This window comes from Cariama cristata, unplaced genomic scaffold (genome assembly GCF_000690535.1).
Source record: "Cariama cristata isolate BGI_N322 unplaced genomic scaffold, ASM69053v1 scaffold6624, whole genome shotgun sequence".
Taxonomy (NCBI): Eukaryota; Metazoa; Chordata; class Aves; order Cariamiformes; family Cariamidae; genus Cariama; species Cariama cristata.
In genome coordinates this window covers 694-21,693 of record NW_009613399.1, presented here as the reverse complement: position 1 = coordinate 21,693, position 21,000 = coordinate 694, and the positions used below count along the sequence as shown (strand labels likewise).

Below are 21,000 nucleotides of genomic sequence, written 5' to 3'. Positions count from 1 at the left end.
TTATGTTTATGCCCTATAAGGAAGTTATAAAAATTTAAGTCAACTCCTAAGTTATTTATCATAACTTTATTCTCAGCAACAACAAAAACTATGCTGAATATCATTTCAGTTCTAGGATAGATAAAATATTTTTTTTAATTAATTTTGTACAGAGAGTAGTCTTTAAAATACATTTCAACAAAGAAAAGCCATGTAAGACATAAGCGTATTCTTTTGTATTACTGTTTGACTAGAAATAATTTGAAAGCAAATATATTAAGGCAACATTAAAAATGATAACTAGAAATGGAAGTACTTGGTTTTTTTTAAAAAAAAAAAAAAATCTATATTTTGCCACCATTCTTCAGCGTGAGGTGGTACCACTCCTCCACTCACCAGCTTTATTTGAACTGAGAGTTACCTGACAACACTGATAACAGCAGCAGACTTAAAAGTATCTCATACTATATTTATTGCAAAAGCTAGAATAATTTTAAAGAAAAGAAAATTCTCCTATTCTAATGGAAAATTCTCAAACCCCAAATTTATAAGAGACCAATATAATCAGTTTTCATTTTTTCTTGTTAAGCTCAGCTGTTTCTTTGCAGTTAAATACCACCTGATAAAAATATATAACTTGATAAAAATTTAAAACCAGAAATATTACAAACATCCCAGTTAAGCTTTTGCTACAACAACTGAATTCAACGAGTGAATGACTGGGACCTTGGAAAGCTGGGCACAGAGGTGAGAAAAGGGTTCTTTCATACAGAACTTGCAGTGTGTCCCTTCTATATGCAGTTGCATGTTGCTTGGTAACTCTCCAGGTCATCAGTGTTCACTCCATAGAGATTAATAAGTTGAGGATGCACCCTGTGAAGTGAGGAAGTCAAACTATCAATTTCATTAACTCTTGCAATGGATGTGCCACTTTTTTTTTTTTTTTTGGGGGGGGGGGGGCAGGGGAGTGGAGAACAAATATGTGTGAACTGCTATATGGAATAAAATTGCGTTAATTACATTTTGACAATTCCTATAAGTTCAGCTTTAGAAGTATATATTGTATATCCTATAACATGATTTGCCTTTTATTTTATATACCAGACTGTTACTCTGAGCTCCGTGCCTTCAACTAATCCTGCGCGCATTGTAGAAGAATGAGCCACTGCCTATTTAATTCTGCTGATAATCCTCCTATTTCCCTACGTATTCATAGTCTCTTTCTTAGATCCTAGATCTGGAGACTATTCTCAAGCAGCACTAAGTTTCCCACAATTGAACAACTACGTGTTTTTATTAACTGTACACACACTGCTTTCCAAGCAGGAATCTTTATTCCAAAAGGAGCTCCTCCCAGGAGTCAGACCTTTATATATGTCTATTCTCCTCTAAGAAACAAGGGTAAAGTAACAGGCAGAAAGAAGAGCAGAAGTGGAGCTGGAAGCTGATGAAGCACCAGAAAGGAAAGGCCATGTGGATCATAACAAACCTTCCAAAGATAGGCACAAGGCAACAGGGCAGAGGCCCAAACAAGGGCAAAAGGGCCAGACTATGCAGTGCACAACAGTACTCTTCTTATAACCCAATTTTGGTCTCATCTGTATTACATACAGATGAAATACATTTAAGATTGCAGTACTAATCTGTTACAGGTATACAGTCCATAAACGTAATACTTAGCCATACCGAACATGAACTTCTGATGCTTCTTTCATTAAGTCTCCATCTATATTCCAAGGGTAATTTTCTTCTGCAGAAGCAGCATTCAAATATCTATTTTCTTTCACGTCAGGACCACTTTTAAGCCTTGGTTGTACTTTTACTTCTTGAACTGTGTAGGTCTCAACAAAGGGAAAACTGAACTAAACCAAACACAGATATATATTAAATGAAGATGAAAGATATAGGTGGTAGCTTAGCAACAAACTGGATTACTTGAAATTAAAAAGCTTGCTTTTTTTTTTGTCTTAAGTAAACGGAAACACTTAACTCAAGCTTTGACCACAAGAGGCATTATATATTCCAGCTAGCATTTATAGATTAACATGCTATTTTTATCCTAAATAGTGCCTCAGAAAAAATGGAAGTGTTCCATTTGCATTCCCATATTGGATTTGCTCAATCTACAGGTGAGGCGGTATAGTTTGCACACAACAAAATGGCACACGCTTTCAGAATATGTGAAAGTCCAAGTGGATTTTTTCCTGTCCTCTGTTCATCATTACCAGTAATCCTGTCCTAAACAAGGCTAGTTAGAATTCTAGTAAATGGTCATCTTTTAAAGTTTAAAGGAGGGTCTACATCTCCTTATCTAATTTCTAATTACAAAGGCAGAAAGAAAAGCAAAGCCTTCCTCCAAAAGCATAACTGGAAAGCTAAAACCATTTCCTAAGTGCAGCTGTTAGTACTGTCACATGGAATTGTCACCCACCTCTCCCCCAAACTCTCTGACTGTTGACAAATTCAAACGTAAACCTTTTAAAAGTGATTTCAGATGATCCTGAAACATTTGAACGAGTACCAGTGTGCTTAGGCTATGCATCGGGTCTTCAGGACACCAATAAGGCACTGTGTTTGGATGCTTCGTTTTTCTTTTCAGACAGAATAATGGCCACAATTTTGAAAAGCAGTTCTGCAAACATTCATAACTAGATGGAATGCATACCTGCTAAAAATCCACGGTCATAATCCACTGCTACCAGAACAGCATGCAGTGATCTGCTGAAATTACGGACTTTGCCTATTTCTGACAAAGGTTGCATGATGCCCTCCCAGTCTGCATTCTTGATCTCTCTACTACACAAAATTTAACACAGCATGCTTTTCCTTTATTGTGGTGAAAGGGCTTTACACCCATAAAACTATGGTACAACACAAATACAATTTAAACCAGAACAGATGGGCTGAAATAGGCTAATCGGTATTAGTCTAGTGATTTAAAAAAAAAAAAAAACCACACACCAAACCACAGATAAAAAGGGGGCTAATGTATTCTGACAGGAAGCTAAGTCTCCTTATGAGGATGCTAACATTAACTCTTGCAGCATGTCTACCTTCACAATTAACTGTTCTTTTTATAATTACTAGAAAGAAATTAACAGTACCTGATTTTTTACGCTGGCATATCTTTTCAGATGTTTTATAAACTCTGTTCGAGAAGTATTTTGTACAACAATAAGAGCCATGCTTCCATTATTCAACCTGAAAAGCAGACCAGTTTAGTTCCTAGAAGAAAATTCATTCACTTGGAAGTTTAACAGACTCTTCAATAGTCTAGATTAAATAAAAATAAAAGCTACCGAGTAAATTAAATCTTTTTGCCAAACCCCACTCCCATAGATCAATATAAACTACGCAATTGAGGTTATTTAGCATCAATACATTTATAACATACACTATAATAATAAAATTGTACTCCCTTATCAATATCCATAATTTATTGAACATAATACATCTAATTTAAAAAAAATGCTTTTCTACTTAACAGATGCTTTTTAAACATTGGGCATCTCAAATTTGTCTTCTCACTTTTCTCTCCAGCAAAGTATAATGATTACCATAAATGCTGTGAGGCAGAGCTTTATGTAGAAACCATTCCCATGATGCATGCAAGGACATCCCCATCATACAGCTCAGTGCAGGTGGGTTCTTTCACCTCCTCCATTAACACTCATGCTGCCTTAACAAAGATCCTGATCTTCAACTATGCCGCTATTCAAACTCTCTCATCAGGTCTCAGTACAGTTCTACTCACACATTTCACAAAGCACATAAAAGTTAAAAACTAAGAGAATTTTGTACAAGATAAAAGAGTCATATACTAGAGATTAACCAAGAAGACCCTACAGTGCAGATACTCAATGGTCCTAGGTATCCAGTCGCCATTGATATTTTAGCATCTTTGAGAACTTGGGTCAGACAATGAGCTAGTATCAATTCACAAATGCCTTAACGCAACTGTACATTGTCGCAGAAGCTAACAACCTGAATCTCAATGCAATCATGCCTAAGTCCCGTTTAAGTTATAGAGACAAATCAATGTTCACCAAGAGTTTCTGATAAACAACCACTGCTGAGACTGTATTCTATACAGAGATGATGTATTTCATATCTTCTAAATATATATGGATATATATACATTTATTTATTGAGCATGTATGCTTGGAATATATGTTAAGAATGTTTAAAAAAAACAAACAAAACACAAACTTCCATCCTGCCACCACAGATCTCTCCCCACTCATAGTACTCTGGCTACTGAACAACCACATCAGGAATGTTCTCAGACTACAATACAGCACAATCTGGAAAGATAATTTTTATGTAACTATTAAACAAGTCACCTGGCATAGCATTACTTTTCTGATTTAGAAAACAGTGATGGTGAAACTGAAGAAGTTGCCTCCTTATCATATTTGCTGCAATAAAAGGGCACAGCAGGCTACTGGGCAATGCATTCAGCACTATGGCCTTTTATCTTCAGATGACTAAGAATTCTCATTAATTCTCTTGAAAGTCCAATTTGCAGTGAAGCATAACACCTATGCTGTGAGAAACAAACATCCCACACAGTTTACATAGTGCAGACATTTAAATGTATCTTGACACCTTTCTGCAAACTTAGACTAGTATAACTAGAGTTACAGGCAGCATTCAAAGATTTCATTCCACTTCAAATGTCTTCACAGGGCAAAAACCTCTTGGAGAAAATAGGAGAGAGTGAAGAAACCTAGCTGACACTTCCATAATGGGTCTTGAGTCTCTAAGAATTAGTGCAAAATTTATGTTTCCCTTATTGAAAAGCACTACAATCAAGATGCTATTCACTATGAGAAATCAAGCACCTGTCTGAAGAGTCTACCTTCTTATTCTACTAGTTGACTGTACTCCTGAGATTATTTTTAAAAAGAGAGGGAGGGGAAAAAAAAAGAATAAAAATATGTCCTTATATGAAAGGATAGGGGGATCCACTGAGCAACTAACACTGCGGGAGAAACAGGCTTGTTCAAACCTGCAATTGCATGGAGTTGTCATAAAATTCCCCGTCACTGAGAAACAGGTGCCAGAATAGATGGAAAGAGAAACCAAAGCTAAAAAAAGTGTAATTTCTTCAATTCTTGTCACAATTTTTCTACTGACATATACCACATATAACATACTAAATGCTGAACAAAGTAAGTTCCTAAGAGGGGACAGCATCAGGGCACTATCTTGAGGTATATGAGGCTTAGCGGGACCCCTGTAGCAAAGAAAACTTCTCAATAAGAGTTTCATCAAAGTATTTGTTTCTACATTGTTTCCAAGAAGTCAAATTCTACTGGATCAGCAAGTAATTTTGAAGAAAATACTTGATCAATTCTACGGCACAGATATTTTCACCTAATGGTAATCAAATGAAATAAAACAGGCTCATTTCATAAACTTCCCTGAGTGTTGAGGATTTTTTTTTAACATACACACATGCACACATATATATATCTATCTCTACATATATGAGTTTCTGCATTCTTTTTTGAGGGAGCATGTTGTATTTCACGTACAACTATGAAGTTTGAACTTGCTATTCTGCTTAATCATCAACTGGATACATCAAGTACAAATATTTATCACCTGATAACTGTTTTGATCACCACAAAGCATACTCTCGACAATGAGCTAAAGGCAAAATGAGTCAATGTCAACAACCAGATTACATACTCATTTGTTTCCTAAAACCCTATGTGTAGAAGCTGCATTTCCCAAATTGGGGGGGGGATAAAAAAGGGGAAAAAAGGGGGGAGGCAAGGAGGGGCAAGTGGGGGGAAGTGGGAGGGAAGGGAAAAAAAGACAAAAAAGAAAGAAGGCAAGTATGAATTTCAGTTCATAACAGGAAAAAGATTCATACATCTTTTTTGCTGGCTGTAAAGCAGAAGAGGAGGGGCACCTTTATATGAGAAAAAAAAATAAAATAAAATCCAAGAATGACGTTTCTACATATAGCCAAATCCTATGACAGATGACTGCTCAATGACTACTACTTAAGTCAGACTTGCCAACTAATTTAATCACAGCAATTATCCACTCATTACTCTAGTTAGACTGCTTGACCTTATTTGCCTGATCCAAAAACTGATTACAATTCCTGGGATTATCGAGTCTGCTGCAGTCCATGCTCCCTCCCCCATTCCAGAGGGACTAGACTACCTAAACACAGGCTCACATTCTCAGAAAAGCCAAGGTCTTAAGGTAAGATGTCAGAATTTATAGACATGACTAATTCTCTAAACCCCTACTGACCTTGTATTAGGTGCCAAGCCTCTTGGTGCCATTGAACACAGACAAGGGATTGCCATAATGCTCACATTCAGGAAGTGACCCTCAATTTTGTGCCATTGATCCTTGCTGCCTAAATATAACAGAGTAATTCTGTATTACTCCTGTTTAACCAGCCACAGTTCACTTTTAAATGATCATAAAAGCAAAAACTCACCCTTTTTTTTAACTGTCTCTTTCTTCTTTCTAAAAGGGTGGAAACATGTAGGTAAAATAATTTAAAGTCATTTTAGCACATTTAAACATCTACTTTTGAAAAAAAGTAAGATACTAATGGAAGTGAACAAACCAATAATACTGAGTCGAAGACTGCTCTGTAACAAATCCTCTATAGTCCCTAGGGGACATTTTACAAAGGGCAGAAGTCTGCAGTTAAAAAAAAAAACCCAAACATTTATTTTTACAAGATTGTTTTACCTGATGATCAAATTTGAACAAAATTAAAAATTTGTACAAATTTATCCTCAAAGACACATATTTTTGTAGCTTTGGAATTGTTTGACTCAGTTTCACTTACCCGTCATTCTCACGAGAGTCTTCCTGTGGAATTCGTAGAGGTAGAAATGATAATTCACATTCCTCTGGCCTAGAAAAGTATTGATATTTACTTTCATGTAAACCAATATTCTGACTACTAGACAGACTTTTATCCAAGTTAAGATGATTTTAAGGAGATGCTGAATATACAGAATTTATCTCCTCTTTAACTTGTAAGAGGGATATACATCACATCTGAGTTAAATCTGTCTGCAATTAAGAAGTCAAGATAGCTAAACTACTGTTGTCTATACTTTTACCACATTAATTACTGCATTTTCCTCAAGAAAATAAGGAATACTAGAAAAATATAACAGCTTCTGGCATACTTGAGATCTGCCAGTGTTTTGATAAAAGCAAAATCCTTCCGCTGATTGGAGGGCATCCAACGGTGTTTTTCAGCCAAAGCTAGAGTCCTTGCACCAAAACCAAACATAGCTGAGAACCCAAACCGCAACAGCTTGCTCGGAGTACTGAAAGTACAGACATCTACTGGTTGAATATGTCCTAAAATTTCAAAGATAAAGATCAAAAATTACAAATAACATCCGTATTTCAAATGGAATACAACTTACCATTTCTCTTCCACCTAATCTAGCTGCAGGAAAAAACTCCAGACTCATCTCTTTAGGAAGTCAAGTTTTACTAATGAAAATCAGAATCAATCTAGACATAATTAAGACACTATAAAAGTAGTCATTTCAGAGAACATTGTTCAGATGCTTCAACATGTTAAAGAAATTCTGGTGAAAATTCAGCTACTTCATCAGGATGTAAAGGGTCTGACTCTTAATTCTATTCAAATTTTCAACAATTAGTAACAAAGAAAATGTAATATTGCTACATAAGTATTTGCAAACATTTCACCAAATATTTGTAATGACTGAACATTGTACTGGAGGAGATATGTGTACTCTTAACTATAGGTTGTAAATGTATTTATGTTTACAGTTACAGAATTTAGACATCTAATTCTGTTCAAGATAGGGTATATAAATTTTTTCCGTAATAGAACCTGGGTGGTTTCCATTAGATTGAGTATCTCTGATTTAAAAAAAAAGATAGTTTTAGATTTTGCCTGTAACGGCTTGTGTATTACTACATAAGAAAGAGAGCAAAGGCTCTATTCACTGCTGACTGCAAGGTCTACAAATAGATACTCAAAATGGACATTCCCCATTATTCTCTTTTTTCATTTGGGGAGGCGGGGAAAAAGTGTACTAAAGAAAAATTGTTTTGAGAGGAATATTAACATTGCTCGACTAAATATTTGCTATTTCCTAAGACCTGAAAATAAGGTTTGGACTAGCAACCTAGTTTTTCCTTTTAGCATAATTACATTTTCATATTCAAAAACCTATTTATTGTGCAGAATGAATGGCAAGTGATACAGGTTTTTTCCTACTAATAAAGCTTTCTTATAGAAACTGTTAGTATTGAAAAGAAATACACATGGAGCTAAAAACATGCATGATACTTTCTCAGAAATATGACAATACTTTCCTGAAAAGTCCAATCCTAACCACTTCCTCAAGCTGAAAGTACTATATATTTTCCTTATTGTCTTCAGCAGGTACATTAAATGAAAATAATCAAGTGATTATGCAACCAATCATTGCATAATAGCACACACAGAGTAACACTATTCACACAATCAAGTCTGGAAAAGGTTACTTTTTGCATTAAAAGAATATCAGTGATAGGGCATGAATGCCAAAATCAGACATTATTCCATGGCAGATTTTTTTTTTTTTTTACCAGAAGATGAAGTCCACAACCCTTGCTACTGAACTACACTCAATGAATCAAACCTTCCCAGTACGCTATAAATCAGGATAGAATCATTTGGGTCTAAAAGTCTTACAATATAGTTTACAGTAATACAGCATAATGTTATGCCTTTATTAAACAACTGGTTATGGCAAACATCTAAATGCTGCTTTATTATTTAAAATTTGATAACATATGTAAAAATATTTACCCATTATAATGTGCAATGTTGCAGTCACTGCATGCTTAATACCATAGAGAGTATGAGCCAAAATATTAGTAGTACCTGTAAAAGTGAACACAAGCTGTTATAAAAATAAGAGACATACAGAATAACAAGAAAAAAAAAAACCACCAACATTTTTTGGATGAAGAAATTGAGACATTTACTGCATTTTCAAAAAAAGAAAGCCTCCCCACAAATCACTTAGTCTTGGTAACAGCAGAAATGCTGAACAGTACAAATTAAAATAATTAAAACTTCCAGAGGTCTATAAAATCTTCTCTGCAAATTCATTCATGAGTGCCATAAAAAACAAGAGGGGTGAGGAAAAAAAAAGCTTTGCAAAAATTGCCCTATACCTAAGTGCTGTACTGAGGAACTGTACTAGAAGGCAGATTATCTAATAAGATATATTTGGGGAATATTTTTAAGTTGGAAAAATAATATAATACTCAGCGAGTGTAAAACTCTACATTTCCCAGACAAAATTCTGCTAGATCTAGTCTAAGATAGCTGCTGTGCCTCTTGCAGGCTACATTTTAGATTCTTAGAAGCAATAGCAAATAAAATTAATTACTGCATGTCAGCTTTACGTATAACACATTCATGACTGAAAAACAGAGAGAACATAGAATCTGACATGTGTCTGACAAGTTGTTGACTTGCATTCAGTGCACTACAATTGACCCATCTAACTTGTCTTTGTCATTGCCTGGACATTGGCAGATGAGTTGTACTACTAGCCACTGGATAGAAGAGATTCATATATTTTTAAACAAGGGAATAAGTAGTAAATCAGCTGGTAAATAGAAAAAAAAAGTCAAAAACTAGCAGTATCAGCATGGAGTTGGACAAGAGAGTGGAAAAATAGTTATCAGTTTGTAAAAGTAAGAAGTATGGTTCTGAAGGCCCATGTTTGGTGGTGATTGGTGTCGTCACTTTACCTGTGTTAGAACCATGGATATACATGTAAATTTTGCCCTTCTGCTTTAACATATAGGACATAAAATACTGTGTATCTTCTGACTTTTAAATATCAATTTATTTTTAAAATCCTGAACAAGGAATGGTTGTGTCTTTCCTAATAGGGTAGAGTTTTAACAGAATTTCAAGCCGATTTTTCTCATTGATGACATCTCTGGTATTTCTTAGGCAAGCAGCAGAGCCATAGGATTCACTTCTGCAAAAATAAAGAACCAGGGCCTGCCACCAAGCAGGCAGAATATTGAGCTTCATATCACTGATTAAGGGATGAATAATTCAAGAACAGACTAATTAAAATAACAAAATTTACAAAAGAACAATTTAGAACCTAGATTTTCAAATAATTTTCCTGTTGCTTGAATTATTTAATATGTTTCAGCAGCAATAGACAATTCTGTATGCTAATTTTGCCTTAAGTTTTACAGAAGCGTTTAAACTTGTCTTTCAAAAGTGGGGGAGAGAAGAGAGGAACGGGAATGATTATGACATTTTGAACAAGAAGCACTCAATATTTAAACAAGCATTTTAAAATCATCATGTACTAGGCTGAAAAATTATGTTCATCCCAAAGCTCTACAATCTTTGATGTCACGTTAGTGGTAGAAAAAATACTACATTTGAAAAGACTGACGTACATAATTACAAAGCTCTTAAAGGCATCTTGTCATTCTTATTTAGGAGTATATGCTTTGATTTTTTTTCAATAATTTCTCTGAATAAGAATTTGTAAAATAACTAGGAATTGTATCTCAGTATGTCACAGAGCACCTGTTACATTCTCAGAGCACTTTAGTCTCCGAAAGTAATTCAGAACCTCATGGAAAGCCTTCATAACATCAGAGAGAGGAGCTCTGGGTAAGGCTCTCAGGGTTCCTATTTTGTGAAGGAAATAAGTGAAGTACATCTATTACGAAAACAGATATAAAACATTCTGTGAAGTTTACATCTCCAGTGGTACCTGGAAGAAATCAGGTTATGTACAGATTTGTTCTTTGAATAATTCAAAAAGAAATGTAATTTCATTCCCATATTTCTCAGAATTTTATAGGTGACTATACTATTAATTTCTTTCTCCTTTTCCTAAAAAATGTAATGTTTAAATAAATCCAGCAAATTGGGATTATGAAGTATTTTGAAAGAAGAATAAACCGACAACTTCAAAAGCTAAATGCAAGTCTTCACTTTTTTTCTCCCAACAGAAACTCTCTCTAGACACACTAACAGGAAGTCCAGCTTACTAAGAGAATATTACAATTTCAATAATTTGTATCCAATAATTTACATCCAAGAACTCAAATAAAAGTAATTTGAACTTTCCTTTCTGTACAATACCCATAAAAGGGCAAAATTGTAGCTCTAGATACCATTTACTATGCAAAATAGTGAGTTTTTCAATTCAGTGAACATAAAATACAGTTCCATAAGGAAAATTCAGGGACAAAAAAATTACATTTGACCTAAAAAGCAATTCTTCACAGAATAATACAAGCGTATGTCCAACACCATCTCACGTTTGAATGACTTATGAGATTTAACCTCTAGATCCAACTAGTTCTGCTTAGCCAGTGAAGCTAGCTAAAGAAGTAACTCAAAAATACTCAAATATTTCCTTTGATCAAATTTTTGCAACTCTTATCAACTTTTATGGGTACCTCTCCAAAACAAAGGCAATCACATACACAAGCAGCAGATCATTACAAGTCATGCAAATCGAGTTTACTTCCTGTAAACTGACAGCAGGGAAGTTGTTATTCTGTAAAAAAAATATTTTTCCTTGTTACTGAAGACCAAGCTAACAAAAAGCAAGGTGGAATATACTTATGAAGATCAGGCTTGGTATGTCTTAAAACTGGGATTCCTCATTTAAGTAAGAGTAATTTATCAATACAGATGGCAGCAAGGTAACAAATGACCACGGCTGAAGTCAATACCAATCTTCATACTGACTTTAATGAGAGTTAAATCTCATTCCTACTAAACAGAATAGGCACAAGTAATTTCATCCTTCTCTCAAATCTGTGGAACTCCTTAACATTTGCAGAAGTAAACAAGGCAAAACTCCACCCTTTCATGACTCCTGGGAAAATAAAACAAATTCTGTCTGTGTTCAAAAACAGAAGTACCACATCCACCCTTCCACAAGTTGAAGATCTAGCACAAGCACAGTTTTGCAGTAGCAAGTATCATCACCACCTCCAAAAAAACCTCTTAAGACCTGCCTAACAGCATTTTGATCCCAATAATGACTGAATAATGTGTCTCACTACCTAGGTCCTATACAAGTAGGATGCCACAAAAAAAAAAAAAAGCTTATAAACAGTGAAAACAATGAAAGTTATCATACAAAAGAAGTTACAATACAAGCTTTGCTGATTTAAGCGGTGATTCAATAATAATGGTTTTAACACCATTATTCATCTTCCCAAGTCCTCTTTTCACCCCCTGTGTAAGCTCGGAATATTATTTACCAATAACACTACCATATTACTTCAGAGACTAATAACCTTCTTTGATGCTCATGCATGGGCTTGCACCCCTCGCAGATTACCAACAGTCACATTTTTAGATCTCACTTCAACTACTCAATTTACTGTAAAAAGGTTTCATCCATACAACTCCAGCATCTCCATCACCAGCATCTTTTTTTTAAACAGAAACAAAGATTTTATTATTCCAAAAATATAATTCTGTTCAAAATATTAACCCATTTTCCTGACACTACAAACAACTTCCTACAACCTCCCTCCTATGAAATGTGCAAAAGCATCACAGTAAGGACAAAGTATTTGCAGGTCATGTAAAGCATGACTGATGAAGGTACCAAACAGAAAATGTAGAGAAAAAAATTGTCCTTGGAAGTGCAAGCACTTCTGCAGTACAATTAACTTAATTAACCAGACAACATGAATATTCATAAGGCTGTTAATGTCTCCCCCATCCAAACAGATAAATGTGATGTAATGACTTCCTAGTCAAGCATAGCTAAAATTCTGATGAAAACTGCACCAACATTTTGGTTCTTTGCCTGAAATATCACAGAAATTAAAAGTCCCTCAGTAATATTTTATTTTCTGAATTAACTGGAAACCATGAATTTATTTAAACGACTTATTTAGGACCAAAGGGTTCACAGCCATCAGATACAGATTGTCTCTTGTTCTGTAACAACTGGATAGCTTTTTTTATGTCCTTCCAGTTCCCCCTCCCCTTTCTCCCATTCCCCTTCCATACAGTTTCTTAGCAGTAGTTCCCATAGCAACAAACACACTTGCTAATGGCCAGCAGTACAACTGCAGGCTTCCCCACATCTCTTCCATTTGATTTGGACCAGAATAAGGCAGCTCAGTAGAGTATTTTAGTAAAAAAACACTCCCCTCTGGACTTTTCTCTTCAGGAGGTAAACTGTTTCAAGAGCAGTTCCTTCCCATCATGTTGGCTGAAACTTCAAAATGCTGTCTTAACTACTTACAATAGAGGCTAAAACCAGATTTTAAGCAACTCAAATAATGCTACCCTGTAATACAGTTTCTATTTTCACTCAGCTGGAGAAGCCTAATAATTTGGTACAATGGATGGGGGGGGCGGAATTAATTGACCATTGAGTTCCATCTTCTTCATGTACACAAGTACCATACTTATCTGTTTCCTGACTACTTTTTGGAACATCAATAATATGGAAATAAAATAAGATATAGATTATTTTTAAGAACTTATTAAGGCATTTCTCACACTATCATTCTATAAATCGTTCTGACCCTCTTTTAACAAAGTTTATGGCATTCTGTGTAAAAAGCGGTATAGCATTATTTTGGGCTTACAAATCCTTTTTGATCATGATGTATTTGTCTTAAACTGAAGAGAGTAAGGACTAATGATGAGGTGCTGTGACCTAAGCATGCCTAAACAGCATGGAGTCAAGTGCTGGAGAAATTTCGTCTCAACACCATCAAGATACGCACAGCAACTGAACTGATAAGTGATGGTCCAACTGCTGTACTAAAATTCATTTGCTTCAGGTCTTTGAGATTACTACATCTTATAGCAATACATTTCCAGGGTTTTTTTAACTTGAAAAAAGCTAGTGTAGTCGTTCATTTTTACAAGCAACTAGTCCCTGTCTTAATGTTGCTTTTAGAAGTGCAAATCAAGTCAGAGCACTTACATCAAGTAGTCACATCAACATCCACACCAGAGGGTAGTGTCCATGTAAAAATACCCCTCCTCTTTTAAAGAGAAGTGATTCATATACCAGTCCAGAATCAATCCTGCCTGTACTAATTCTAGCTAAGCCTCCCTGCCTGGCCCAAGTTATACTCCAAGAAGGGCAAATACAAAAATTGTGAGGAGAAGGGAAACACAGGCCATCCTCCAAAACAAACCAACCAACAAACCCACCGGCACCACAAGATGCAAGTACAAGTTAATAAAGGAGCAAGAGGATTTTTCCAAGAGAGATGCATATATCTACTTCTGTAGAAGTAAAGGAGAGAGAAAGCAATTTTATGTGCACAGTATTTTTTTTTCATATAATCCACAGAACGTATTCTTGGGACACCATTTAAAAATAGACCCTAAGCACAAATCCAACTGAGAATCCTGCTGAGAAAACTGGACAGAGAAGCGAAACAGTATGGCTTATATTAAGGAAATTCTAGAAAACAAAGTTTTCATTTGGTATCATTTCTGGTAGCAAATAAGGACAAAGCTTGATCTTTGCGTGGACCAGCTGAAAATTATTTTAATTTTCTTCTTCCTGACCTTCTTCCTTTAGGCAAAGAGCTCATCTGTGCCATTACTATAAATTATCATAATTATTTAAAACCTAGTCATTTGTAATCAATCTAAATCACTAATTTAGGACATTTATTCAATAGCTCCCTTAAGTAACTGAAGCTTTAACACCAAGAACAGCCTTTAGTAGCCAAAACTGTAAAACATGCCAGAGGGACTTAAAACAGATGACTTATAAAATGTAACAATACCTTTTAGTCTCACCTGCTGGTATTACTCCAAGAGGAACCGGTGCTCTGACAGGCATTGATACATAGTCGGTGTCTTTTCCAGCATCTATCTGGGCTTTAAGTAGTAGACCATGAGCAACTTCGCTGACGGATCCATCTCCACCAACACAAACTACCCTGTTACAAAACAAAAATGCTAAACAGTTCAAAATAAACTCTTCCATAGCTGAGCAAACAAGTGGAAGGCAGCTATCACACACCATATACATAATGATATTTCAAATAGCTAAAAAACATTCTTTAACAACAAGTGAGGGCTTCACTGTCAGATCAGTGAATGTTAACTAACAAGATATAAGCATCCTTATTTCTGCTTTCTTGTATCACAGGAGTAAATACATTTAACAACTTACAAAGTATTTCTTATCTTACACATGTTATTCACGTGAACTAATCAGATGGATGAGTTAAGCACATGCTCAAATACCTCAGTGGAAAAGTTCTTTAAACCTTTCAATGCTGACCCACACAAGCATTTCAATGCTTTTTAATTGCCCTTATAACAACAACTCAACAAATACTAGAATAAAATTAAAAATACTTGAAAACAGCTAATTCCACATACTAGGCAGGCAGCTGAGGGATTTAGCAAGGTATAAAACCCTAGTGCCAGCAATCCTTTGCATGAAGGTACTTAATCACTGCTTCTGGAGCATGTAATTAAACTCCCACCTGCTGTGGCTATAGAGAGGAATGCATTTGTCTGTAAAAGCTCTGTTACAGCAAACGTTGGGTTGGGGTTTTTCTGCTATTGTTTATTTAAGTAACTATTAAAGTGATTCTCCAAATCAGTAATGTTTGAAAGTTAAATGTTTTTAAGGTAAACACATTTTAATGATAAAAATAGTAATAGTACACTCCAAGCATTTACAATACAAATATGAGATTTAGTTTAGGAGGCATTTATAAAAGCTCTGTTACAGCAAACGTTGGGTTGGGGTTTTTCTGCTATTGTTTATTTAAGTAACTATTAAAGTGATTCTCCAAATCAGTAATGTTTGAAAGTTAAATGTTTTTAAGGTAAACACATTTTAATGATAAAAATAGTAATAGTGCACTCCAAGCATTTACAATACAAATATGAGATTTAGTTTAGGAGGCATTTATATGAAAAAAAAAAAAAAATTTTAAGTATCTATATGAATGCAGTTGTGAAACGATGTCCAATAATTCAATCAGATAAAACTGGTAAGCTTTTTATAAGAAAATACTCATTAATTTATAAAATGTTTAAATTAAATTATCTCAGCTTCTTTAACATTTTTCTTCAGTTCCTACTATTATTTCCTAGCTATTTTTTAATTTCTAAATTTTTAGGAATGTTTCCTCTATCAAGCTAAACACTGCCCACATTAATAAATAAACAAACAAATAAATAAAATAGTATATAAAGTAAAAGTTTGGAGCACATTTTCATCCTGCTCGGAATCAGGAATAATTCCTGTCTGTTGTATAATTTTTGGTTTTGATTGGTTTATTCCTGCACTTAAAAGTTTCTGCCACAGCAGCAAAACCAGTTAATCTTTGTAGTCTCATAAATTGTACACCTGGAAGGACTTATGTGGATTGTCTTCTGGCTATTAAAACTTTTGAAAACAGATATATTTTCTTCTGATTTTGGGGGGCTGTGTTTGTTATTATTGGAAATAGATGAAGAGTCCAAGGAACATAAAAATGCTGCTAACTTTAATTTTTATTAATTTAGCATTAATCATCAAGAGTTGCCTTTTTGGCTGGAAATATGAGATACGTCATGGACCAGGGATTCCAAAGGTAATCAGCGAGAACCTGCTACGCGTAAGGAGTAGAAAGTCTTGAACAAACAGATTCGACTAAGACCTTGAAGAAGGCTTCTTAGAGGAAGAAATATCAGTCTAACCACCAGACACAAGTTTCTTAACCAACTATTCACTAAAGTCTGGCTACTAAATGATATCTGTAATACCTTGGGCTCCTGATTAGGGAAGAAATACATGCATGTATATTGTGTGTTTCTGACACTGTACAAATAAGAAAATGCAGCTGAGATAGCAGCATCACAAAAGCACTCTATTTATCACCAAGGCTTGGCCGCAAGGTGGGGGAAAAAAGCACACTGCCAAGTAGGCAAAGTACCTAAATTTGCAGTGTCGGTAAGGGAAAAAAAAGTGGATAGCAAAAAAGGTGGAGTATACGAGATACACAACATATGCCTGTGATCTTGCAAAACAGAGTGGGAACTGGAGAAATCAGAGAAAAGAAATTATATACAAACAGCTTTGACAAAGAATTAAAACATGGCAGTATTGCTTACAGAAAGCACTGAGATACAAACTTCCAATTTACTACTGCAAATCATAAACTTCAATTTACTTCATATGCTGTTTAACATGTAAGGAACCATTACTCTCTTAGGGAGAAATTCAAGATCAGAAATTGTATGTTGCTATACTGTTTACAGAATCACAGAATCGATTTGGTTGGAAGAGACCTCTGGGATCATCGAGTCCAACCTTTGCCCTAACACCATCATGTCGACTAGACCATGGCACTAAGTGCCACGTCCAGTCTTTTCTTAAACACCTCCAGGGACGGTGACTCCACCACCTCCCTGGACAGCCCATTCCAATGCCTACTGACCCTTTCTGTGAAGAAATGTCTCCTCATTTCTAGCCTGAACTTCCCCTGGCGCAGTTTCAGACTACGCCCTTTTGTCCTATCGCCAGTTGCCTGGGACAAGAGGCTGACTCCAGCTTCACTACAACCTCCTTTCAGGTAGTTGTAGAGAGTGATAAGGTCTCCCCTCAGCCTCCTCTTCACCAGGCTAAACAACCACAGCTCCCTCAGCCACTCTTCATGGGACTCAGCCTCGAGACCCTTCACCAGCTTTGTTGCTCTTCTCCAGCACCTCAATGTCTTTCTTGAAGTGTGGGGCCCAGAACTGGACACAGTACTCAAGGTGCAGCCTCACCAGTGCCGAGAACAGGGGCACGACCCCTTCCCTAGTCCTGCTGGCCACACTATTACTGACACAAGCCAAGATGCCATTAGCCTTCTTGGCCGCCTGGGCACACTGCTGGCTCATGTTCAGCCGGCTGTCAACCAGCACCCCCAGGTCTTTTTCTGCTTGACCACTTTTTAACCACTCTTCCTCCAGCCTGTAGCGTTGCATGGGGTTATTGTGGCCGAAGCGTAGGACCTGGGACTTGTTCTTGTTGAGCCTCATGCCCTTGGTCTTGGCCCGTCTATCCAGCCTATCCAGGTCACTCTGCAGAGCCTTCCTACCCTCCAGCAGATCAACACTCCCGCCTAACTTGGTGTCATCTGCAAATTTACTGAGGGTGCCCTCAATCCCCACATCCAGATCACCTATAAAGATGTTGAACAGCACCAGCCCCAAAACTGAGCCCTGGGGAACACCACTAGTGACCAGCCACCAACTGGATTTAGCTCCATTGACCACAACTCTCCGGGCCTGGCCATCCAGCCAGTTTTTTTACCCATCAAAGAGTCCACCTATCTAAGCTGCGAGCAACCATTACATTACCTACTGTAATGAATAAAAAACTCTTGTGTGTTGCCCTTTATACATTTTTACTTGAATTAGGTTTCAGCCAATCTGAAAGAGGCAACACTTGAAAAGCATGAGCTGAGTTAGAGCAGCAGGCTAAAGCATGCAGGCACAGCCTTCAGTCCACACCTAATTCACCTTCAGCCACTTCAGAGCTTGGGCAAGGCAGGTCAGGTCTACATGAAGTCTGCCATGTAGAAATAGCACAAAAACTACCTTACCTCTTACCACCACATACAGTGCCTGCACATCTAAAAGGAGGTACAGAAGTGCTATTCTGTTTTCTAAATGGGGAACTGACAGATATGGTGTCCCGACTTGAACAAAACTGGACAGAAAGCCAGGGCAAAACAGGAAAGAACTGAAGCCTGCCAAGTCACAAGCAATGCCGCTCAATAAACAAAACTTCTCAAGAATTAATGGAAATAGTGAAAAGACATCGTGTCAGGTGGCCACTAGAATTGCTAAAAGCATGTTTTTTCATTAGTAGGACAATTTCATTGTTGTGGAGTTAATTTTCAATTCAAACCAGATCCCACACATTTTCTGGTTTAATTTTCAATAAACCAAAATTGTCATTAAAATTTTATTTGAGAAACACTGAGGTGGTTTTGGGGGCCTATAAGATAGTTATATCTATGGCAAAAATTCTTAGGCTAGACAGCAATGAGGAAGTCACAAAGGACTTCACAGGAACATAATCCAAAGTACACCATAAACCTTTAAACAATTTGAAAAAGAAAATCTCAGTTTCAAATATTGTCTTCCTGTTCTTAAGAACAACTCCAAACATAATGGAGAAGAGAGAGACTAGTGATGTTTTGTAGCTTTCTTTTTCAAAGTATCAGGCCTTTAGCATAATATGCATGCTGACCTCATCCTATCAGACTCTGTAGATTTTAACTGAAAATAACAATTAAGATATCTCTAGCTACATTGGCATAAACAGTTACCCTTGCAACTCACCTTCCTTATGATCTTATGTCAAAAAGCATCCCAAGTTAGCTATTTAATAGAATGTATTTCTGTATTGTGCTTTATTGAATGAGTACATAGATGGAGGCCAGGCTATTTAAGAAGTTATAAAACTCAGTTTTCAAACACTTCAGAAATTTCATTTTTGCTCATAACCTCTGATAATAAAAGCTACTTAATTTCCACACGAGAAAAAACCAACACCACCACTTAAAGAGCTAACTTAGAAAGGACAAGGATCTTTCCACCTCAGAAATCCTAGCATCATATTGACTTAAGGGTTACTTTCTTCCCGCTTCTATTTGTCCTGAGTTCTGGCTACTGGAGAGAAGTCTTACAGGGGAAGTACTCCAGTGACTCTACCCAATGATCAAAGCTGAAACAACTCAAATATGACTCAGAGTAGAAGGGGCTTGTGCAAGAAGATACAACCCAGGCTTTTTCTTCTCTGTCTTCATATCTGCTTCCCAGGACCAACTGGTTCCCCAGCTAGCACCCCAAAAGGCACGTCTGAATTCGAAAGAAATTATCCTCACAATCTGGAATACATATCTACATTTTCAGATATATTTTCTGACCTAACCCTGTGAGTTTCTAGTACTAATAGAAATTGATTAGACTACAAAACACTATTTAAGCCTTCTTGTATGGCTCACTGCATATTCCAATACGAGCTGTAAGAATGCTGTAAAACTTCCACAGTATGCAAAACTATTCTTATATATTAGTGAATGATTAATGTAAAAATACCAAAGACTGAAGGATTAACCCACATAGCAAGGTCTTTAATAGTGACTGAACAAGCATTTTCGCTCTTGACTTCAGGTAAGTTTGAATGATTTGGGTTTTTTAGTGGAAAAAATATTCAAGTTACTTTTAGATAAAATGTTCTCCTTAAGAACGATTTGAATGGATAGAGAGAAACGCAAGACACTTGTGCCATTCTTGCAAATACAGAGATGAAAGCTTTCATGAAGCATATTTAAGAAAGCTTTATGTTTGTTTACCATTATTGATGAATCTAAAATACATACCTATTGTCAGTAAGTAATAAAAAACAAAGCATCTAATGAGAATTGATTTTCTCAGACTTAATGTATATATGAAATAGAGTAACTCATGAAATACCTACTAGCATAGTTTTGAATGGAATACGAATAAAACCTAATGTGATGAGGTTTACTAACCTTCATTGTCACTAACCAACTTACCCATCAAATGCCTGGAGTTCACATTCTTTAAGTACTGAGAGAGCATGTCCTTCGTACTCGGTTACTGTGGAAAATAACATTATTTCATTATCAGAATATTAGATAATTTAAAAGGTTTTTTTGGTTTTGTGTGGGTTTTTTTAATTATTTTTTGCCCTTCTAATGTAAGGAACATACAGTAATTCAGTTCAGATTATTTTTTAAAATCATTAAATGCCTTAAAAGTATGAGAATGTATGTTTTACAGTTATGCTAACTAACAGACATGACACATTAAAACTCAGCTGCCACCAGACACATGGCTATTTAGTGCATTTAAATTCAGAGAATCAGAGAAGATGTTTGTTGCATGAAAATGCAAGTTTTGGCATTGACACAGTTGGTAAACCTCAGGAAAATGTAAGCATATCCGCAGTTAAGACTGAATTATTTCAATAT

At 36.0% G+C, this 21,000-nt stretch overlaps 1 protein-coding gene across 1 annotated transcript; it reads right to left on the bottom strand.

Moving 5' to 3' along the window:
* Positions 1–664: 664 nt before the first annotated feature.
* CERKL (ceramide kinase-like) lies at positions 665–20,626 on the bottom strand (the record flags this gene model as incomplete). Its single annotated transcript, XM_009698993.1, has 10 exons — positions 665–852; positions 1,666–1,841; positions 3,084–3,180; positions 6,256–6,364; positions 6,449–6,477; positions 6,809–6,877; positions 7,158–7,335; positions 8,810–8,884; positions 14,801–14,943; positions 20,563–20,626. Coding segments are annotated over 10 exons (1,022 nt in total), but the record flags the coding sequence as incomplete, so codon positions are not given.
* Between the last annotated feature and the right edge of the window lie 374 nt (positions 20,627–21,000).